This window comes from Electrona antarctica (assembly GCF_951216825.1).
Source record: "Electrona antarctica genome assembly, chromosome: 2".
Classification (NCBI taxonomy): domain Eukaryota; kingdom Metazoa; phylum Chordata; class Actinopteri; order Myctophiformes; family Myctophidae; genus Electrona; species Electrona antarctica.
Window position 1 is genome coordinate 49,753,327 of NC_136807.1, and position 22,076 is coordinate 49,775,402.

General features: G+C 44.5%; 1 protein-coding gene across 2 annotated transcripts; it reads right to left on the reverse strand.

Annotated features, from left to right (window-relative positions):
• Positions 1 to 1,569: 1,569 nt before the first annotated feature.
• Positions 1,570 to 17,855, reverse strand: borcs6 (BLOC-1 related complex subunit 6). Of its 2 annotated transcripts, none has more exons than XM_079526594.1 (8): positions 17,626 to 17,855; positions 17,314 to 17,436; positions 13,850 to 14,562; positions 12,798 to 13,008; positions 11,543 to 11,728; positions 7,149 to 7,312; positions 6,701 to 6,784; positions 1,570 to 5,878 (listed from the first exon to the last, which is right to left on the reverse strand). In XM_079526594.1, exons 3-8 carry the CDS (start codon positions 14,537 to 14,539, stop codon positions 5,753 to 5,755), a joined length of 1,461 nt encoding a protein of 486 aa, XP_079382720.1. In that variant the 5' UTR covers positions 14,540 to 14,562; positions 17,314 to 17,436; positions 17,626 to 17,855; the 3' UTR covers positions 1,570 to 5,752. The 2 variants fall into 2 exon arrangements, with proteins under 2 accessions (XP_079382720.1, XP_079382721.1); XM_079526595.1 differs by having other exon boundaries at positions 17,734 to 17,814.
• Between the last annotated feature and the right edge of the window lie 4,221 nt (positions 17,856 to 22,076).

Below are 22,076 nucleotides of genomic sequence, written 5' to 3' on the forward strand. Positions count from 1 at the left end.
AATTAATCTGCACTTTAACCCATTTTGGGGCGGGAACCCTTTTTCGTGTTTTAAACATTGTTATAATTTAGCTATTGAAAAATAGCAGATCTACAAGTTCATAGCGCGCCACCGAGTGGCGCGCTACGAGCTTGTAGGTCTGCTATTTTTGAAAAATCGTGAAAATATTTATTTCAGAAAACTGGAGGATTTAGAAGATTTTTTTTTTATTTCGAGGTCAGGCCTAGCCTGATTTATACTATAGTGTCACTTGCCACAAATAGCCAACCACTGTTGTTCACTAGGGTCTGTGATGCAGAGGCGTATCTACAATAAGGCGAGGACAGGTGTCCGCCTGTCAAAATCCATTTTCTGCCTGTGCCAAAATCCATACACTGAGGACAAAAACAAGACCTGAGAACTATTAGACAGCGGATTGGCCGTTGCGCGTATAGAGCGTGACCCTCAATCACCCATTGGAATGTAAATGCATGCCTTTCAGCCTTTGTATCCTACTGTCTGGCAGGTATATCTCTTTGAAAACCTTTAGTGCTACCGATTGTGTGCGGGGGGGGGGGGGGGGGGGGACAATTAACACATCTTGCCTGCCCAAAATGTAATTCCTGGAAACGCCACTGCTGTGATGGGTCTTGTGAAGGGGCGACGGTATAGGTTGACAGGAAATGGAGAGAGAGAGAAGGAGAGATGGGGACTGGGTGGGAGTGACACGCCCTGTTTGGGATCGGGACTTGAACCTGCGACGCTGCTGTCAGGCTACATAGAGGCAAAAGGTGCCTGGACCGCTACGCCAGCCGTCCGGGCTGTGATGGGTCTTTTTAACCCATTCTGGGCGGTTGGGAACCCCTTTTGGTGTTTTAAGCATTATGTTATACTTTAGCCATTGAAAAATAGCCAATCTACAAGCTAGATCTGCTTTTTTATCGTGAAAATGTAGCGTAAATCTTTGATATATATATTCTTTCACAGCGAACGTTTTTAACTCAAATGTTTGCTTCTGGGGGGGGGGGGGGGGGGGTCCCTGGAACAACATATTTTCAGGTGGGGGTCGGCGGCCAAATACATATAATTCTCCTTGACATGATAAAGGTTGAGAACCACTGACATAGAAACATAGGTTTTTTTTCAGAAAACTGTCAGGATTTAGAAGACATTAAAGAATCTGATCTCAGGTCTAAATAAAATGGGTTAAATGGCACTTTAACAAGTCCAGGGGCCATTATGCTTCGATGCAGGCAAATCATCAGGAACTAATTCAGCATCAACACGGTGGCCATTTAAAATGCCTTTGTGCATTTTGTCCTGCATCCAAGTATCCAGGGGGCAAATTATTTCCGCTTGTCATAGAGCAGATTCAAATCAGCATATTTCAAAACAAAAATGTTACAACACAATGTTACGTGTCAACTCTCCACTGACAGTTGAACCACAGGCGCGCGCACACACACACACACACACGTGCACGCACGCACACGCACACACACACACACACACACACACGTTCTTAAAAAAACAAAACAATGGACCCAAAGTGCAACACTAGATCAGCAGACATGCAGTAAAAACTGGGACTTTTTATAATGGCTAAATGCTTTTAATTAATTCAAGGACCACACGGTGTGTATCGTGTGGTTATGTTGTTATCTCTGAACACCAAAAACTATTTCCAAATCCACCGTCATTGTTGTTGTTTTGGCAATAAATTATTGAATCTTGAAAAATGCTGTCAACACATTTCATTGTGTATTAATTAAAACATTACCGTGCTCACCCGACTAAATGAGTCAATGTTCGCACACTTGTCTGCACAGTAAAGAAGTCGTGGACATTTCAATTTAGTTTGTGAATATACAGTACATCTTTTGCCAGGGAGCATTTTCAGCTAGACTTTTCTAATTAATCTTCACTTTAAAACAGCATTACAAATGCAATGGTAATGTAATATTGGCCCAAAAAACAAAGCAAACAAAAGCAAAATGGAGTCTCCACCTGAAGAAAGAAAGTTTCATGTCTCTTACAAGTTGGTTTTCATAATGTACTGAAATGAACGGAATGAATACTGGACAACTCACCTCCGGTGCTTGCCCGTTTTTCCCCTCTCGGAATTTTCCCCAGTGAGGGGGATAACTTTGTAATATGCCATTGGCTGTTTCTATTCTTTTTGGAAAATATATAAAAAGATACTCCTATGGAAAGGCTACTGTATATTATTTTACTTATATTGACCCTATGAACAATTTAGTATAATTTAGTATATGTAAGGTTTTGCCCATAAGTGATATGAGGTGATTAGCGGTGATTGTGTGCACCTGCACCATGTCACCACTCCTTTAAAAGGAACCTACATTCAGTCACACTCCACACTGATGAAGGCTGGATAGCCGAAACGTTTGTCCTTGGTTTCAAATATGAAATAAACTATTTGAACTACAGTCTTGGTGTGTGCGACCCATACCCTTTATTTTGATGGGTTTTGCCCACTCAAATTGTACCTCGTCAGATAATCCCAACATGGCCTACAACAACTTCTGTGGACCGACTTCACTGTAGTAGCCTTTTCATACATTATATTTGTACTTTAGGCTGTCTGCTGTCGTCAAAGTTTATAGTTTACAGCTGGGGAAAATTCTGGGAGGAAAACAGAAAAGGGGTGAGTTGTCCTGTCATTTAAACATGGCATCACTATTTGGGGCAAAGTTTTCTTCTGTTTTCTCTATTTGTCATAGGATGAAGTGTATATAGAGCTTAAGTGGTTCATAAATTAATTTTTAAAAGTCATATTATTACAATGTTTGGAATACAGAGCCGATCTCGGCCGAGTCAGTGACCCGCTCACTGATGAGCATGGCAAACGTGGATCAGTTATCACTTTTGCGCGGTGAAAGTAAAATAATTTGAGGCTATATTCAAATATCCACAGCTATATTTTCGTCTTTTAGTCTACTTTGTAATTGTTGACAAAACTACATTTAGTCTTAGTTTTAGTCATTCAGTAGCTTAGTTTTCATTTAGTTTTCGTCAGTGCAAAAAGGTATTCGACGGACATTCTTCGTCATAGTTTTAGTCGATGAACACTGGGGTGCAGGCATTTATTTCCGACATACCAAGGGTCTGACAGTCATTAGTTCGACACCAATCTAACCCTAACCGCACAGGGACGCCACGGGTAATTTGTAACCCGCAGTATACAGTAGGTGATTTGTAATTGTAACCCGCAGCACAGGTGATTTGTAACCCGCAGCGCATGTCGGACTTCTGGTATGTCGGATAAACGTCTGCACCTCAGCTGTAGTCGTCTCTACTGCAGCGACAAAAATTACCCTCACATTCGGCTTCCCTCCCACAAACATGCCCAATTGTGTTCATTGAATGCCTATATCCATGCCGATGCCTACACTAAACATTAAACAGCTGCACAGTGAAACCCTGGAGGGTTCGAGCGGTAGATGTTTTTTGGTCTCCCATGTACAGGAGACCCATGTTCAAATCTCAGGTGTTTCCGTCGCAGTTACCCCTCTCTCCGTGAGGAAAGAAAATGAAACCTGTGGATTGGCCGCTTTAACCGATTTCGGGCGGGAACCCCTTTTGGTGTTTTACCCCATTTTGACCTGAGATCAGATTCTATAAATGTCTTCTACATCCTGACAGTTTTCTGAAAAAGCTATGTTTCTATGTCAGTCGTTCTTCGATTATTCAAAAATAGCAGACCTACAAGCTCGTAGCGCGCCACTCGGTGGCACGCTATGAGCTTGTAGATCTGCTATTTTTCAATAGCTAAAGCATAACATAATGCTAACACCAAAAGGGGTTCCCACCCAGAATGGGTTTTAATTAAGCATTCCGTTCTACTTAGGTATTGAAAAATAGCAGATCTACAAGCTCGTAGCGCGGCACCGATTCTGCAATTTTTGAAAAATATATTCTTTCAGAGCGGACGTTTTTACTCAAATCGTTACTTCCGGGGGGGGTTTTCAGATGGGGGTCTGCGGCCAAATACAGATAATTCTGGGGGTCGTTGACATGAAATATTGAGCACCACTGATAATATCAGTGGTGCTCAATATTTTTCCGTTTTGTGAATGATTTAGAAGACATTTTCTAAATAAAAATCAGGTCTAAATGGGTTAAAACTGAGGATTCCACTGTGTTGCTGCTATACTGTACCTTGAAAACCAGACAGGGAGGAGGGAGAGAGAGACGTGTGTGACCTTTGTAAAAACACGAGTGTTGGCGGTGTCAGCCATAATGTCAGACCATCAGGATCCGTAGCAGAGGAGTGTACGTCCATGAGTCAGGTTGTCCGTGAGTCAGCTCTCAAGACTTTTGGCTATAATGGGACAGCTCCCAGGAGTTTAACCCATTCTGGGCGGGAACCCCTTTTGGTGTTTTAAACATTATGTTATAATTTAGCTATTGAAAAATAGCAGATCTACAAGCTCATAGCGCGCCACTTGTAGGTCTGCTATTTTTGAAAAATCGTGAAAATATATATTTCAGAAAACTGGAGGATTTAGAATATTTTTTTTAAATTTTGAGGTCAGGCCTGAATGGGTTAACCTGTAACGTACGAGTGTGTGTGTGTGTGACACACAGGTCTGCTAAGGAGGAGCATAGCTGAAATACCCACCGGTTCTCACCAAAGCCTCTCCTGAGAGTCGACGCGTCAAAAGAAACTTGGAAAATACCAGATGAACATCGTGGTGGATCACATGGAGTTACAAACTTAACACACTTAAACACCACATTTCCTCTTCCACTTCATATAAGCCCTCCACATTAGGCAAAGAAGAGGGAGAAATACCTCCCCCGTGTGGGCAGCAGGGGTTAGTGCAATCTGAACCGAGCTGGCTGGACGGAGAGAACAGCGTGCAGTCAGTCAGCAGTCTCCTTAGGCTGTAAACAGGGGAATAAACGGGGCAAACAGTACCCCAACGTCTTTGTTTTCACCCCAACGATGTGTGTGTGTGTGTGTGTGTGTTTGCATGCATCGTTGTTCCCATTGTCACTGCCCTTTGTGTTTAGGACACTTGAAGTGTCTCCCATAACTTCCCCCTTTTTGAAACTAGCTCCTCGCCACTCGTCCTACACACTTCCACTTGGATTGAGCATAGATATATAAATAATAGAGACGGCACCGGAATTCCCCTCCCATCCACTTGCATTGCGTCTCTATTATTTATATATCTATGCTCAAACCGAGTGGAAGTGTGTAGGGCGAGTGGTGAGGAGCTAGTTTCAAAAATGGCCGTTGTGTCTATAGAGCACGTGTGTGGGTTTTTTCTTTCTTTTTAAAGACAATCCGCATCAAACAAATCAAGTGTTCCTCTTATAAGGTTAACAGCATAAGTAGTATAGCAATCTTCAACGTTTTAATGGGTGGATGTGGGGGGGTGGGGGGACGACGAGGGGTGCCACTCATCCAACAGCGTGATTTACTACCAGTGATTCCAGGAGGTCAACAGTCGGCAGCGAAGAAGCGTCTTTAATTGGTTGCTATCCAAAACGTTGCGCTTTTGTTATCTCGTCACCCAGGAGGCCATTGAAACAGGTCGGGAGTTATTTGGTAAAACGGCCGGTGTGGTTCATTGTCGTTCTCAATGTTGTCAGTGTGTGCTACCTCAGGAAAGGAGGGGTGGGGTTTACACTCAGGATGCGCTTGATGTCGAGTCGTGGGATGAACGTGTACAATGACAAGCTCCAGCTGGCTGTGGGTCTTAGGCTGGGGTATAGGAGGAGGAGGAGGAGGAGTTGGGGTTTACTTGCAGATGGCTTCCAGGGCATCCAGGGTGCGTTTGATATCTCGTATCTGCGCGGCCAGGGTGTGTATGGGCTGCATGGAGCGGTCCAGCTCCTCACAGCGGGCCATTAGTGTGTACATTCCCTACGGGGACGAGAGGACGGTGAAGAGACAACAGAGACACGACGACACAGCAAAAACACACCTGCAAATCAGTGTTGTTTTCGTCGACTAAGACTGAGACTAGAAACATTCGTCGACTACCTTTTTTCACTGACGGAAACTAAATGGAAACTAAATGAAAACTAAGCTATGATGAGTAAATCTAAGACTACATATACTGACAATTTCGTCAACAAATAAAAACTAGACTAAAATGTTATATAGGGACTAGTGGAGAAGAGATCCAGTATAAGTCATTTTACAATATTGGTTGCATGCTGAAAATAGCCGATCTACAAGCTCACAACGTGTGGCAACGCGACGTTGTGAGCAAGTGAAAAATCAACAAGTGAAAAATCAGTCATTACGACGCTATCAAGGCCCGCCAAAATACATTTTATTCGACTAAATGAACTGTAGATTTAGTCGACTAAAATCTTATGATATTCAGTCGACTGAGACCAGACTAACACTAAATCATTCCAGGTGACTAAAATGTGACTAATACTGAATTAAAACTATTCAAGAGACTATGACTAAAACTAAACAACACTGCTGCAAATACACCTACTATACGTTTGTAGAGTAGTTATTGATTTATTTGTTATTTTGCTAATTGCCATTTTAGAACTTTTTAATGATTTTGTATCATTCATTTAATAATTTGCTATTTGTATGTGAAGCACTTTGGCCTTTGGGCTGTATTTTTGCATGAAAGGCTCTATACAAATAGTTTTTTTTGTGGTCCTCGTTGCCGCGCACACACACGCACACACACGCACGCACGCACGCACGCACACGCACCTTTATGCTCATGTCCACAGCCTCTCCAAGACCGTCTACTGAGTCTCTATAGGTCTGAATGTAGCCTACGCTGAGGGCCGTCATCTGGAACAACACAGAGACACGCAATAAGGGTTAGCAAGCGAGAGACGTGCGCACGCGCGCGTGTGTGTGTGTGTGTGTGTGTGTGTGAGAGAGAGAGAGACACACAAACTGCAGACAGACAGACAGAGATTATATGCTTGTGAGAATGTACAGTATGCTTCAGTGTATTTGTGAGTGCTTGCGAGGTATTCAGTGTGTGTGTGTGTGTGTACACTGTGCAGAATGTGTGTGTGCGCATGCGTGCGTATGTACTGTGCAGAATGTGTGTGTGCGCGCGTGCGTGCGTGTGTGTGTACTGTGCAGAATGTGTGTGCGCGTGCGTGTGTGTGTAATGTGCAGAATGTGCATGTTCATTCTAACATACATTCTGGATGGTTCCGTTGAGGCTACGCATCATCATCTCCACGCTGTGTGCAACTTCCTGGGTGTGTCTCTGGAGGTCCGACAGGACGGCGGGGTCGATGGGCGGGATGTCGGCCGGCCGCCGCGCTGATCCCCGACTCCGCTGGATGGGCCCCGAGCAGTCCGCTGGACGGACACACACACACACACACACACACACACACACACACACACACACACACACACACACACACACACACACACACACACACACACACACACACACACACACACACACACACACACACACACACACACACACACACACACACACACACACACACACACACACACACACATTGGAGACTAGTGATGGCCAACCGTTAAACGCTAACTGTTACGAATGGGACATTAACACTAGAGGGGTATGCATGTGACATCATCATCATACCCGGAGGTTATGCGGGAACGCTTACTAAGTGGCAAAAAACTACTTTCTGGCCTTGACAGCCCCATACATCCACACAGAACAGTCCTATCTGATTGCATTAAACGACATTAAACTCACTTTGCCATTCACTTTATGCATGTGTATACCCTCTATATTATCGAAATATGTCAAAATATGCTTAACCCATTTTGGGCGGGAACCCCTTTTGGTGTTAGCATTATGTTATGCTTTAGCTATTGAAAAATAGCAGATCTACAAGCTCATAGCGCGCCACTCTGTGGCGCGCTATGAGCTTGTAGATCTGCTATTTTTGAAAAATCGAAGAACGACTGACATAGAAACATAGCTTTTTCAGAAAACCGTCAGGATGTAGAAGACATTTTTAGAATCTGATCTCAGGTCAAAATATGCTTAAAACTCAAAATGCCACTTTTATTAACCACTTGAATCACAAGCATTCCTATTCTGGGGGGGGGGGACTGTCACCAAAAATAGCTGATCTACAAGCTCACAACGCATTGCGTTGTAGCACGCTTGTAGATCTGTAATAAATCAGTAAGGCTAACGGATACCGGTTAATAACATTTCTCGGACATATTGCAAAAGGCGCAGAGGGTGCAACAGATATACAGAGAGACACATGTACACAAACACGAGCACAAAAGAGAGAGATTAAAATAAAGTAGCCTTTTCCGAAATGGCCATATGTGACCAGGTCTAGCAAAATGGTCCTCATCTCGCCTATAATGAAAAGGCAGAAAATCTAAAATAAACTTGATTTTTGTTTTTTTGTGATTTTCGTATTTTTTTCATATTAACACAGTTTGAATGTTGAAGAAGGTTTTCAGTCCAACAGATTATGATTTGGGCAAATGAAATGTATACATTTATAAGTCAAAGTAGGCTAGCCAGCTCTAGGTGTTGAAATGTTGTGAACATTCAAAGGGGATTTTCTCAGCTTTGGGTAAAACGGCACAAAGCTTACATTCTGTACTTTAATAATCTGTAAAAAACTGAAAAATTACTCTGGTCGAGATGAGGGCCTATTTGCCAGACCCGGTCACATATAGTATAGTATTATGGTAGGTGCTCAGATGAGCAGTTTGAGCACCATTCCTGCTTCCCTGTTCCAAATACAGTCATCCTTCCTATAACGTACTCTGTGCAGAGCCAGCAGACAGGGCCCAGGGACACTGCTGCTGCTGCTGTTATTATACCGCAGGCGCTTATTGCAGAGCCAATGAGGCCCAACGATAACCACTTAACACTTACAGCGCTAGCATTTTATTGACAAATGATGATATAATTCACGCCAGCATTGTTCCCAGTTTAGCTCTAATTTTGAAAAGCCGCATTTCCAGACCTGCTCTCCCCAGGTTGGCGGAGGGTGTGTAGAGCCCAGGATTACATTAGATAATTGACACTGGGTGAAAAAATGGGTTACAAAATTGTGGGATAAAACATATAAAAATAAATAAAAAAAAAGATAATTGACACAGGGGTGAAAAATGGGTTACAAAATTGTGGGATAAAACATTAAAAAATGATTTATGTTTGAGGGCGATAGTAGAAAAAACAACTATTTAACACTAGATTTTGCCAACATAGCAGTGGGGAAATAAATAATGTCTATCTAAACTGCAAAACTGAAGAAAATAAAAAAAAGAAATTCGGCGTCATTCTGTACTGTATTGAATTTGCAATAGGTTGGAGGTGAACTCCCTTCAACTGGCTATATGGCAGAAGCAACGTCACACTACATTGTGCAAGAGGAGAACAGGGAGAGACGGCGACCCAACGGGCATGGCCGCAAAATGCCTTCTCAGGCGTGTCCCCGGTTCGACTCCCGGAGGGTCAGACTATTCTAGGGCTGACATTTCCCTGCTCTCTTTCCACCCATGCCGTCTCTCTCTCTCTCTCTCTCTCTGTCACTATGGAAACTATTGAGAAACGGCAAAAGGGAAGAAGAGACCACCTCTAACCACTGCAGATTGTTATATTGAAGAAAATAAGTTCCAGATTGCAGCTTAAAGAGTTTTTAAACTATCCAATATGAACGTTATGACAATGTGCTAAGCTAAGCCAATTCTCTACTCGCTGGTCAATAAATGCTATTACAGCTGACAGTGGATAGATTTTTTCTGTCGCGGATCCATTCCTGTGAGTCTAATCGACTACAATCCAGGAGCTACATTCATCACATTTTCACATTAAGGACAAGCAATAATGATAAACCCTACTTTGTCATTTTTTCATAACTTTCTTTTTCCCCCCGAAATGTATGAAGTTCTTCAAAGTGTGGAAAGTTGGCCCAGGCGGTGGCGTAACCGTCTGGGCACCCGACTGGTAATCCAGTCGCAGTGTGCCGCGGGTTCGACTCCCGAGCCCGACACGGCCTTTACTGCATGTCTTCCCCCATCTCTCTCCCGTTTCCTGTCAGCCTACTGTCTGTCCCTTCAAAAAACCAATAAAAGGCGTAAGCCGCAAAAAAATATCTTAAAAAAAAAAAAAAAAGTGTGGAAAGTTAAAACTAAAAGTCAACTAAGTAGGTAACATTGTAGAATAACACAAATTAAAGCCCTTTTCAGATGGGCAGTGATTAACGAGCCTAGTAATTCATTTTCAGACCTGTGTTTTTTGGTTTTTTTATGCGCAGAGAAGTCGAGGGGAGACAACGCAAGCGTATTTACGTGGGCACGGTCCCGTGAAATTGTCGTGCGCGCACTCGTTTCATCTCACATGCTGACTGACTAGACCTGGATTAGTGTTGAGCTTTTCTTTTTTTTTTTTTTTTTACGCTTGCGTGGTCACGCCTCTCATCATGGAGCAGGCCTGTCGTTGATCCAGGCGACGACGTCTGCGTTACTCGATACCTAGCCTTGGAAACCCAGACGTTTTTATTTCCAGGGAGAAGGGAAAAAAAAGTCTGGGGCCGAGTCCACTTCAATTCGGCATAGAGTAGCGCAAACGTCGATCACTCTCTGCTGATTTCTGATCGCCCGCACCTTTGTTCGTCTGAAAGTACCTTCATGCAGATCTTTGGAATATAATCAAATATGAGCAATGTGGAGGAAGAGGGGCACCCAGAGACAATATAGACCATATAATTAGAACACGTGTGGATCCTGGTTAAGAAGACCTGTGCATTTTTGCATAATACACGATGATAAAATACATGAAAACATAAAATTAATCAGCTCCACAGAAACAATGCACAAAACCCTTAATATGCACAGTTTGCACACATACTGTACAGAAACAGACAAAAACAAGAAAAAGTGCCCCTCGGAGCACAGGTCTCCACCAGGGCAGGTCAGGTTGTGGCCTCCTGGTGGCGCTATAATAGGCCAATGTGAAAAGGGTGCCATTTCTTAAATGTGTTTTGCAAAAATCCACCTGTTGGCTATGACAGGCCAATGTGAAAAGGGTGGGATATATTCCTCATCCTAGTAGGAACGTCTGTGAAAGATTTCACATAAATTGCACGCTGCGTTCATGATTTGAGGCTTTTTGTTCAAAATGGGCCAATCCTGTAAACTTTGAAAGCCAAAGTTAGCCAATCAGGATGGATTATGAAATATCGGACAGATCTGTCTTGAGCACATGACTATAGAGATACTGTGTAACGATTTGCAGGATTTTTGGACAAAATATGGGAGGAGTAATATAAAAAAATGTGTTTTACAAAAGTCAGCCTCCTGGTGGCGCTATAACAGGCCGTTCTGGAAAATTTGGGGCAGAGGTTCATCGTTGGCATCCAGGGAGTGTGTGTGCAAAGTTTGGAATCGACCGGGTTAACGGTGCCGGAGATTAGCTGGTAACAGACGGACGGACTGACACACACACACACAACACACACGGACGTGCAAAACATACTCTCTCCCCATGCCTTCGGCCTGGTGGAGACAACAACATGTACATACTGTAACATGCATGTGTGTACGGCCTCCACACTCTGTACTCACAGTCACTACAGTCCAGGCTAGGTTTGGAGCTCATCTTGATCTTCAGTTCCAGGTTCTTGGCGACGAAGTGGGTCAGATCTCCATCGTGGCTAACTGTACCCTCCAGCTCTAGAGCCGAGGAGATCGTAGCCCTGCGGCCCTCCGACTGACCCCCTCTGCCGCCTCCCCGGGAGCCCAAACCGTGACCTGTTTGCAATCACAATGTTAAAAACAAAAGAAAGAGTTTGCTAAATGATGTGCTTACACGCCCCAGGAATCCGTAATGGAACCTGCGAGTCAGCAATCGAATGACAGCAGTACATGTACAAATGTATAGGCCTGGGCAATATCCAAAATGTTATTTCGATGCAGTCTGTGTAACTGCAGGAACTCAATGCCGTTGTTACTAAACAGCCAATATTTGATAATCATTCGGACATTCATCATTGCCAAAGATTATCCAACCATACCCATATTATCACATACCAATATAGATTTATTTATTCACCATGACAATGAGAAAACAGCATTTCATCAACACTTCAATCAACATTGAACAAAAAAAACAAAGCAAAACAAAACAAAAAGACATTGTGGTGGACTGGGGGTGAGAACACAAGGACTGCTGTCAGGCTTTGCCTTCCCTTGTTGGAGGAACACATCAGCCTTCAGCCACTGAAGGTCACCATTTACTTGCTCTGTGTTGTGGTTCCGTTGCGCCCAAACTCAAGTGTCTCCTCTCAGCCATGAATTCTGCCACACCCATCCAAAAATAGCGCCGTCAGCCAATTGTATTGTTTAACATGGCAGGTTACTTCCACAGCAAGTGTTGCTCACGGCCACAGTTCAGCATGCGTTGGCACTCTTAACTCGTGCTTATTGGCCAGCTAGCTGTATCAGCCCTAGGGCTTATCACCGTCGGTTGGATAACCTCGGGGCAAAGACGAATGCCCGGGCAATAATTTGCGTGTCGCATATCCACAGTGTTATTTGGTCACAGAGACGATTAAATAGTGTTTAATCAACGCAGCAACCATTGTTGGCCACGGTTTGACATGCCGGGTTCTCTCCGCAGCATTCGGCATGGTGTCTCAGGGTGACCGTTTGGCGGGTCGTGGCACTTTATCTTGCACCGATGATCATCTACTGCCGTATCGAGCCGATAACGGCCGATAACAGTTATCAGCCCACCGGCTGATATCAGTTATTATCACCATCTCGGTCCTTTTATCGTGCCGCTCACAGAGGGCACATAAAAGCTGGGTACGTGACATACCTCCACAGGCTTGGCTGATCTCGTCCAGGCTCTTGCTGTCCTGCATGCCCCGGACGATGCGCTCTCTCTCGGGTACATTGCGGACACGGACCTGCGCCATGACGTGGGGAGGACAGGCGATGTTGTCCGCCGGGAGGGGAGCAGCGGGAGGAGGAGAGGAGGCGCAGCTGGTGCTGGGACAAGGGGCCGAGGAGGAGTAGTGAGATGAGGGCTGAAGAGGACAAGAGAGGGAGAAGAGGTTAGTAAACTGCTCCTAAAACACCACAGTGTCCCCCCAAACTAGAGAAGTGCTCCGATCAGGTTTTTTGGGGCCCCGATTCCCGGTCACCGATTCGGCGGTGGCTCAGGGGTAGAGTGGCCGGATGGGAACCATCAAGGTTCCCAGTTCGAACCCGGGCTCCCCCCAGAGTTAGTGTCGAAGTGTCCTTGAGCAAGACTCTGAACCCCTAATTGCTCCCGATGTGCTGGTTGGTGCCTTGCATGGTTTCCTCCGCCATCGGTGTATGAATGTGTGTGTGAATGGGTGAATGTAATGCACAATCTATGTAAAGCGCCTTGGATAAAAGGTGCTATATATAAATTGACCATTTACCGATTGTTTTGTACTCGATCGGCCGATACCGAACCAAAATTATTATGTCAAAACCCACGTCAAAACTGTGTGTGTGGGGAGGAAGGGGAGAATGTTTAGGTATGTCAAAAATATGAAAAACTATATTATACTATATATCTGATTGATTTTTATACCACTTAAATGGTATAAAAGATGTGTTTCTCCAGATCGAGTAAATTGCAGATCACCGATTGAGTCATTTGGAGTGAAAATCGATCCATCGGAGCACCTCTACCCCAAATAAATAAAAGGCATAAGGCCTACAATACATCAAAACACACTAATAGACCGTGTCAAGTGCATCAGGGTTCAACATGAACTTCCTTCCTTATTTCTCAGTCAAGGAAGTGGATTGGATTGAAAAAGGACAATGCTGTTGTCAATCGGAAAACATATTTACAGATATAATTGTTTTAAAATCAAGCGAAAATGGTCTCACCTGAGTCACCTCATCATCCTCTGGGCTTCCTGCATCATGTTGCTTCCATCTCTGTTTCTCTCTCTTCTCGTCATCCTCCTCATCTTGTTTCTCCTTCTCTCCGTCTCCATCCATCTCTTCCCTGGCGCTAACCTCTATGGTCTCTACGGTGTCTGCCTGCTGTCTGTCTGCAGCACCGACGGGGTCTGCTCGTTGAGGCGAGTCTTTGGATTCTGTGTGCTGCGGTGAGTCCCCTCGTGGAGATGCGCCCGGGGACTCACCGGAACGAGGAGAGACCTCCGGGGGAATCTCTGTGTCTTTGGGGCCTATTTCTGTGCCTCCTCCGGTGCACGTGGCTGTGGGAGCGGAGGGGCCAAGTGCATGCGGCGAAGGTAGCGACGTTGTGTGTGGCCGAGCGTCCAAATCGTGAGTCACGGAACTGTCTAGTTCTGCATCTAAGCGTCCCTCCCCGTCACAAACTCCCGTCTCCACATGATCCACGTGGTTCTCGGTGTCTCCCAGGGGTCCGTCCTCTGATCCCTGTCCAGGACAGGGCACTAGTCTGCTCCCTCCACATTTAAATGAGCCTGGGACAACAACGTGGGCGTGTGGCGGCGGGCCGTTCTCACTACAGGGTTCTGGAGAAATATCTGTCAAGACCCCATTGGCTGCTTCCGGCACCTCCGTGCCAATCACAGGGGAGAGACTCATCCCTCCACCTGCTACGGGGAGTACTGGAGAAGAATGTCATTGATCAACAACAATTACAAATACTTAAAACTTCAAGAAAATAATTGTAATGAACAACAAGCCAAATAGTATGTACGCGTTAGTCTGCTTTGCTAGTAAAGGGATTCTAATTCTTTACTTACAAAGCACTTTTTTAGTGTTTAGTAGTAGTAGTTTATAAAGAGCTTTACATTAATATATAACAATTAGGAAGCCATAGATCATGTGTATTCAACTGGCGGCCCGCGGCCACATCCCTGGAAGAATTTTTTTTTTAAAAAGGGAAAAAAAATAAAATAAAAACACCTTGTGTGTGTGTGTGTGTATGTGTCTAGCTGGTGCTCGTTGACGGTCATTAATGTCAAGGCAATTATGTTTATGCACTGTCAAATACTGTAGGTCTATTCCAGGGTAGCATATACATGTATAGCTCATTACTGTGCACAAATGTAGATACGTAACATCTTCGTGTTTGAGCACAAAATCCATTTTGAGAACCCAAACATTTTCCGCGTGCCCACACAGCGTGCCTAATCTAGTTGAATACCCCTGCCATAGATTGAGAAGGTGTGCAATGCACTGCAGCCACAGGAATATGTCTAGCTCCTAGTCCTGAAATGTCTAACAGCTCACACCATGTTAATAACGTGTCAGAGTTTGGTAAATAAATGGTTAATGTTGCATTTTTATAGCACTTATTATCCAAAGCGCTTTACATAGATTATGCATAACATTCACACATTCATACATTGATGGCGGAGGTAACCATGCACGGCACCAACAAACATGCACATCGGGAGCAATTCACCCTTTGTCAGCCTTCTGATTGGTCCCTGACTGACTAACCAGCAGGCTCTTTCCGCCCTGGTTCCACCTTGTTAATGTTGAATTTGCTAAAACATATTTTTTGGGAAAAAAAACTAAAAACAAACATGATATGCCCAGTCACCATGCACCTGTAATGTTCCTTTTTACTGACACAAAGTTTAAAATAAGAATTGAGTGCACAGAATATCAATATGAAGCAAATGAAAAACATATACAACACATTTCAATGGTAGTGGATGGAGAGAGAGGATTTTTGTCCAACCATGAAACGGCAACCAATGGGTGCAAAGAGGGGCACAACCATGGGCGGGACTTGACAAAGGGTGAATTAGGGGTTCAGAGTCTTGCTCGAGGTCACTTCGACACCAACTCTGGGGGAGCCCACAGGGATCGAACTGGGGACCTTGGCGGTTCCCATCCGGACGCTATACCGGCCACTCTACCCCTGAGCCACTGTCGCCCAGAACAGGAATGACGATGACAAAGGTGAACTACACTGAAAAGTCTGTTACCATAGATTTGTGTCATTATGTATTTGTCAGCAAATAATGTCTACAAACCTCTGCTAACAAGTCTTCATCACATTAAGGAATTATTCAATAGAACCATTCAGGATAACAGTTTTAATTATCAGGATACAGTGATGTAACAACCCAATATAATAATAACCTATCTTTGCTTTGTCTCTTCAGCACAGAAGACATGTCATGCACATACAGTACACTTTACAATTACCATACCATTTGTAAAACACTTAAACTGTTCCAGTCTTTGAAGAGTAAAGTCAATATAATAAAAATCACCCTTGATTCCTCATAGACAGAACAGAAGGCATATAATTTCCTTGGTGAATAAGTAGCTCAATGATGATATTACTAAACAAACAGCTAAATACCAGCTGTGTGTTATTTCCTGGATAACTGTCATTTATGACATGACTACACAGTCAGTATAACAGCCCATCTCCAGCTAGCTATAACAGCAATGCTCAACTAGCCAAACGCTACTGTTCACAATACAGACGTTTAATTTAAACGGCTGTCAAATGATCATAAAACTAGACAGATATAGAGACATAGTTTCCTACTAACGAAAAGGGAAGTTGAAAAATACTCCTGTCATTTAGGGGTGAGTTGTACTTTAGTTGCACGCCGGTGTCGCGCACACCGAAAACCGCAGAGCTACAAGCTCACAACGCGCCACACGTCAACGTGTGGTAAGCTTGGACATCAGCCATTTTCGGTGCGCGACACCCGAGCGCAACTAAAGTATACAGTACTAGGCTTTAGTCGCTAGCTAATCAACACCATCCCATAGCCTAGCGGTGTTCGCACTGATCGGCAGATGCATTCAAAATAGCGATATTGAATAAATTGACATGTTTTTAAAAAGATCACCGCGCTCCTCATTGTTGCGGTCCACAAATTGAGATGACTGAAATGTTGCACTGTTGTCTCATTACTTATTATTATGTCAGTTGCATACTGTCTTTGATTAATTGTACAAGGTGGACCCTCTTGTAAACAAGCGTTATGCTTTATTGGGTCGTCCACTCACAGTTAACAGTCTTTGTATTGAGTTGTGCTTGAAATGTACTGTAATTCTGCAAACTGTTAATAAATATTTCAATCAATCAATTACAAAGACTGTAGTGTAAAGTATGCCCGTCAAGTGTCAAACCAGACAGCCAATCACACCGCGTAAACCCTGTAGTTCCTCCGGACTATGGGATCTATGTTGATTGATGTTAGCGAAAAACAAGTTAGCTGCCAAGGCATCGACATACAAAGGGTTTTTTTAACCGTTTGCGGCCATTTTGTATGACAAAATTACCCAACATGGCAAGTGTCATGGTGAGATTTATTCTACCCGTTGTCTGTGCGTTGTAATAGTGACAGATATGGTCATGTAACAAAGAAAATACTCACCAGTACACAGTTTCTATCTTGGAAATAATGGCAACAACCTGGTCCGTTCTGAAAATCGGTCCCCGAAAATAGCTGTTTAGACTGTAGTTCCACTGGACAAATCCAACCATTTGAATGGAAAGCCTGGTTACACGAGGTTAATTTGAATATATTATAACCTGAATATGTTTTGATTAAAAAATATATATATACTATTTACGTAACAGCATATTGTTATTGTAGCATGCACTGAAAAACATATTTTTCATATTCCCTGAAAATTAACCTGCAGTCCTGCAATAGATTATTTGTCTTAATTGGTGTATAACTTACCTCATGCTTGTGTAGTACTTTAACAATGCATATTATGTCATTAAATAAGTCCTGTGTGCGGTAAGCCGTTTGTTATTATTATTTTAATTCTGTTTTTTACTTCAATACGTAGTTCTTCCAGACAGTCAGATATACTTCTCCTGTAGTTCTCTCTCTGCCCTTCAGAGGGGGACAGACACCGTCTCCGCCTGCCTGCATGTTTGATACATGAATTGTGTTTTCTGGGCTGACCTGAGATGACCCACACGTACAACTCTCACGCAATGAGCGTCAGACACACGCAAATAAAGCACTTCAACCTACTCACGCCACATCCCATTTCTCACGCCGTCAATCATCCGGGACCTAGGCTACGTCAACTCTTGTATTACTGGAACTGGAACAGTGGGCATGCACTTGGTATTTCTGGGCACCTTTTTATATTTACTTATTTTGTTATTTTTTATTTGATTTTATATGTATCATTTTATAAATGAGGGGCCAAATACATATAAGTCCATTCTTATTTATTTGTATTGCATTTAAGGCCCAATGTTTCTACAAAACCTGTGACATCATCATGCAGTCATTTCGGGGATAGGTATAGGAGCTGCAATCTTCAACCAATAAATTGGAGCTGCCAATAGGAGCTGCAATCTGCAAGCTGCCAATAGGTAGGAGCTGCAATCACCTTTTGCAAGCTTTTATTATGGGTTATTATATTGGCCCTTTAAAAGAAATTTTCAACCAATAAATTGCTGTGTGGGCTATAATATTTAAAATACAACCATCAATAATTAAATATATATTGATAGTATATATCAAATAGTATTTTTATACAAAAATATATTCTTTGGTGTGCAGTGTTGACCCCGGGCGAACGAACACAATTGGCAAAGTGTTCGGGGACGGGAAGCTGTAGCCTGGAAACCAGACGGATCTCCATAGTTGTGGGTGACCAATTAGAGCTCACTAGGCTATTTCAAAGTAAGAATCGTTTGCTATGACGTTGGAATCTGTTTGTAACCAACTGCCCATTGCCTCTGCTCACTCAGCTCTGCTCCTCATGTCAGAAGTATAATAAATCTATATTCTAAAGACTCGTCTGTCAACAACTTGTCTGTCTCCTGTCTGTATCTGGGTTCAAGCAATCATATGACAGCACCAGATTATAGATAATGAGCTTTTATGATGATCGGTCAGGCGCTCATTCATTTATGGCCAAATCTGTCCTGGTGTCTGCAATGCCTTGTTGAGAACCCTCAATCTGTCCTGGTGTCTGCAATGCCTTGTTGAGAACACCTCAATCTGTCCTGGTGTCTGCAATGCCTTGTTGAGAACCCTCAATCTGTCCTGGTGTCTGCAATGCCTTGTTGAGAACACCTCAATCTGTCCTGGTGTCTGCAATGCCTTGTTGAGAACACCTCAATCTGTCCTGGTGTCTGCAATGCCTTGTTGAGAACACCTCAATCTGTCCTGGTGTCTGCAATGCCTTGTTGAGAACCCTCAATCTGTCCTGGTGTCTGCAATGCCTTGTTGAGAACCCTCATTCTGTCCTGGTGTCTGCAATGCCTTGTTGAGAACCCTCAATAAAATACTTTAATAAGACTCATGCATGGATCCATTGACCAATATGGTCCTGACCTGACCTGCTGGATTCTGTGAATGGAAGACCGCAACCACAAACCCTCACCAGCTCTGTGACCATGCATCTAGAATCAAATCCAACACCTAAAACTGATCCATCTTCAAGTGGTGAAGAAAGGGGTTCTTTGAACTAACCATGCGTCACTGACTGTACAATACATCGTACTGCAGGCCTACACCGAGGCGCTATCCACAACTACGTAACTATGTTACACACAATCATCGTCTTGTCTGAGTGTCAGTACAGAATGCCTGCAGGGCTGTGCCGCGGCTAAAGTGATTGTACTAAACCATCAGACAAAAAGCTAATTGTTTCAACTGTTATTGTCTGAGAAATAAATAGACATATATGTTTACAATACAAAGCAAAGATCAATCTTTTGATGTGTTTGCTTATCTGACACTTAAAAACAGTAAAAAATAAAAATAAAAATAAATAACTGCTCGCACATTGCTGGGCTCCGGTTTATTGATTTATTGAGTGCTGGAGTAACGTTTCAAGCTCACACACACACACACACACACACACACACACACACACACACACACACACACACACACACACACACACACACACACACACACACACACACACACACACACACACACACACACACACACACACACACACACACACACACACACATTTCCGAGGGGCACTAGCCCCTCCTATGTCCAGCTATGAGTGTTTGTGTAAACACAAACATTGAAGACGAAGTTGAGGACGTAAATTGTGATTGGCTTGAATGAGATCATGTATGTGATGATAAGATCGCCCCTCACTTCACACGGGTGTGATTTTTACTCTCTAAAATGTAACATATATACTGTATAATACAAATGATGTGTATACCCACATGATTTCCTCACGTCACAATCTTCGCTCACTTTCCTCCACTGATCTTTCCTCTTCTGTTCTCTCTGCTCTCCCTGCCCCTGAATCCTTTGCTCTTCTATCCCCTGATACCGCCACAGATCTTCTTTTCTCTACTCTATCCTCTTCTCTCGACCATCTCTGTCCCCTCACCACCAGGCCTGCACGCCAAACTCCACCTGCCCCCTGGTTGTCGGACTCAGTGCGGACTGAGAGACGGAGCCTGAGAGCGGCTGAGCGCAAATGGAGAAATGGCAACCTCCTGGAGGACCTTCTCACCTTCCAATCTCTCATTTCTACTTTTTCCTCCTCTCTATCAGCTGCTAAAGCTGCTTTTTTCTGCACTAAAATTCAGGCTTCTGCTTCCAACCCTAAAAAACTCTTTGAAACTTTCTCCTCTCTCCTACAACCACCACCCCCTCCTCCCTCCTCGTCCCTCCTCCCTGACGATTTCGCCAACTTCTTTGACAAGAAGGTGAACGATATCCGATCCTCCTTCCCTCCTCCCCCGGCTCGTGCCCTGCGCACTACCCACACCCGTCTGCCTGCCACCCCCCCCTCTCTACCTTCATCTACTCCTCTTCCCCCCCCCATCCCCTCTCTATCCCACTTCTCTCCCCTCTCCCCTAACGAGGTCCTTCTCCTTGTTACCTCTAGTCGCCCCACCTCATGCTCTCTGGACCCGGTCCCATCCACTCTGTTGCAGTCTATTGCACCTGAACTTCTTCCCTTCTTAACCCACCTTATTAACACCTCTCTGACATCTGGCTACTTTCCCTCTACTTTCAAGACTGCCAGAGTCACCCCCCTCCTGAAGAAACCGACACTTGACCCCTCTGAGATCAAGAACTACAGACCGGTTTCCCTTCTATCCTTCCTATCTAAAACTCTCGAACGTGCTGTCTTTAAACAACTGTCCTCCTATCTCCACCAGAACAACCTCCTGGACTCCAACCAGTCTGGGTTCAAAGTGGGTCACTCGACAGAGACTGCCCTGCTGGCAGTGACGGAGTCGCTCCATGCCGCTAGAGCGAACTCTCTCTCCTCCGTCCTGATACTCCTGGACCTGTCTGCAGCGTTCGACACGGTGAACCATCTGATCCTCCTCTCCACCCTCGAGGGGATGGGTGTCTCAGGCTCTGCACTCTCCCTGTTTGCATCCTACCTGACGGGTCGCTCCTACCAGGTGATGCTGAGAGGGTCTGTGCCAGAACCACACAGGCTCACAACTGGGGTTCCCCAAGGCTCGGTTCTGGGTCCTCTTCTTTTCTCTCTCTACACTACATCTCTGGGTGCTGTCATCCACTCCCATGGCTTTTCCTACCACTGCTATGCCGATGACACCCAGCTGATCCTCTCATTCCCCCCCTCTGATACCCAAGTGGAGGCACGCATTGCTGCTTGTCTGGCTGACATCTCGGCGTGGATGTCGACAAACCACCTGAAGCTCAACCTGGACAAGACCGAGCTGATGTTCCTCCCGGGGAAGGGCTGTCCGCACCGAGACATGGCCATCACCATTGATAATGCTGTGGTGACCTCAACTCGGACTGCGAAGAATCTGGGTGTGACCCTGGACGATCAACTGACGTTCTCGGCAAACATCGCATCAGTGACAAGGTCCTGCAGATTCCTCCTCTACAACATCAGGAGGATTCGCCCCTTCCTCACGGAGAAGGCAGCCCAGGTGCTCATCCAGGCTCTCGTCATCTCCCGCCTGGACTACTGCAACTCCCTCCTTGCTGGTGCTCCGGCATCTGCCATCAGACCTCTGGAGCTTGTTCAGAAAGCTGCGGCTCGTCTGGTGTTCAACCGCCCCAAGTTCTCCCACACAACCATCCTTCTCCGTTCTCTACACTGGCTCCCCGTAGCGGCTCGCATCCAGTTCAAAACCCTGGTGTTAGCCTATAGGGCAGTGAAAGGAACAGCTCCTTCCTACCTCCGGGCTATG

Bases quoted from the DNA above. Each gene is read 5' to 3' on its own strand.
- borcs6 (XM_079526594.1), bottom strand. From the start codon at position 14,539: ATGAGTCTCTCCCCTGTGATTGGCACGGAGGTGCCGGAAGCAGCCAAT. The intron at 11,729-12,797 runs GTATGTCACGTA...GATTGCAAACAG, and splicing joins GATCAGCCAAGCCTGTGGAG to GTCACGGTTTGGGCTCCCGG. The intron at 6,785-7,148 runs GTATGTTAGAAT...GTGTTGTTCCAG, and splicing joins TCAACGGAACCATCCAGAAT to ATGACGGCCCTCAGCGTAGG.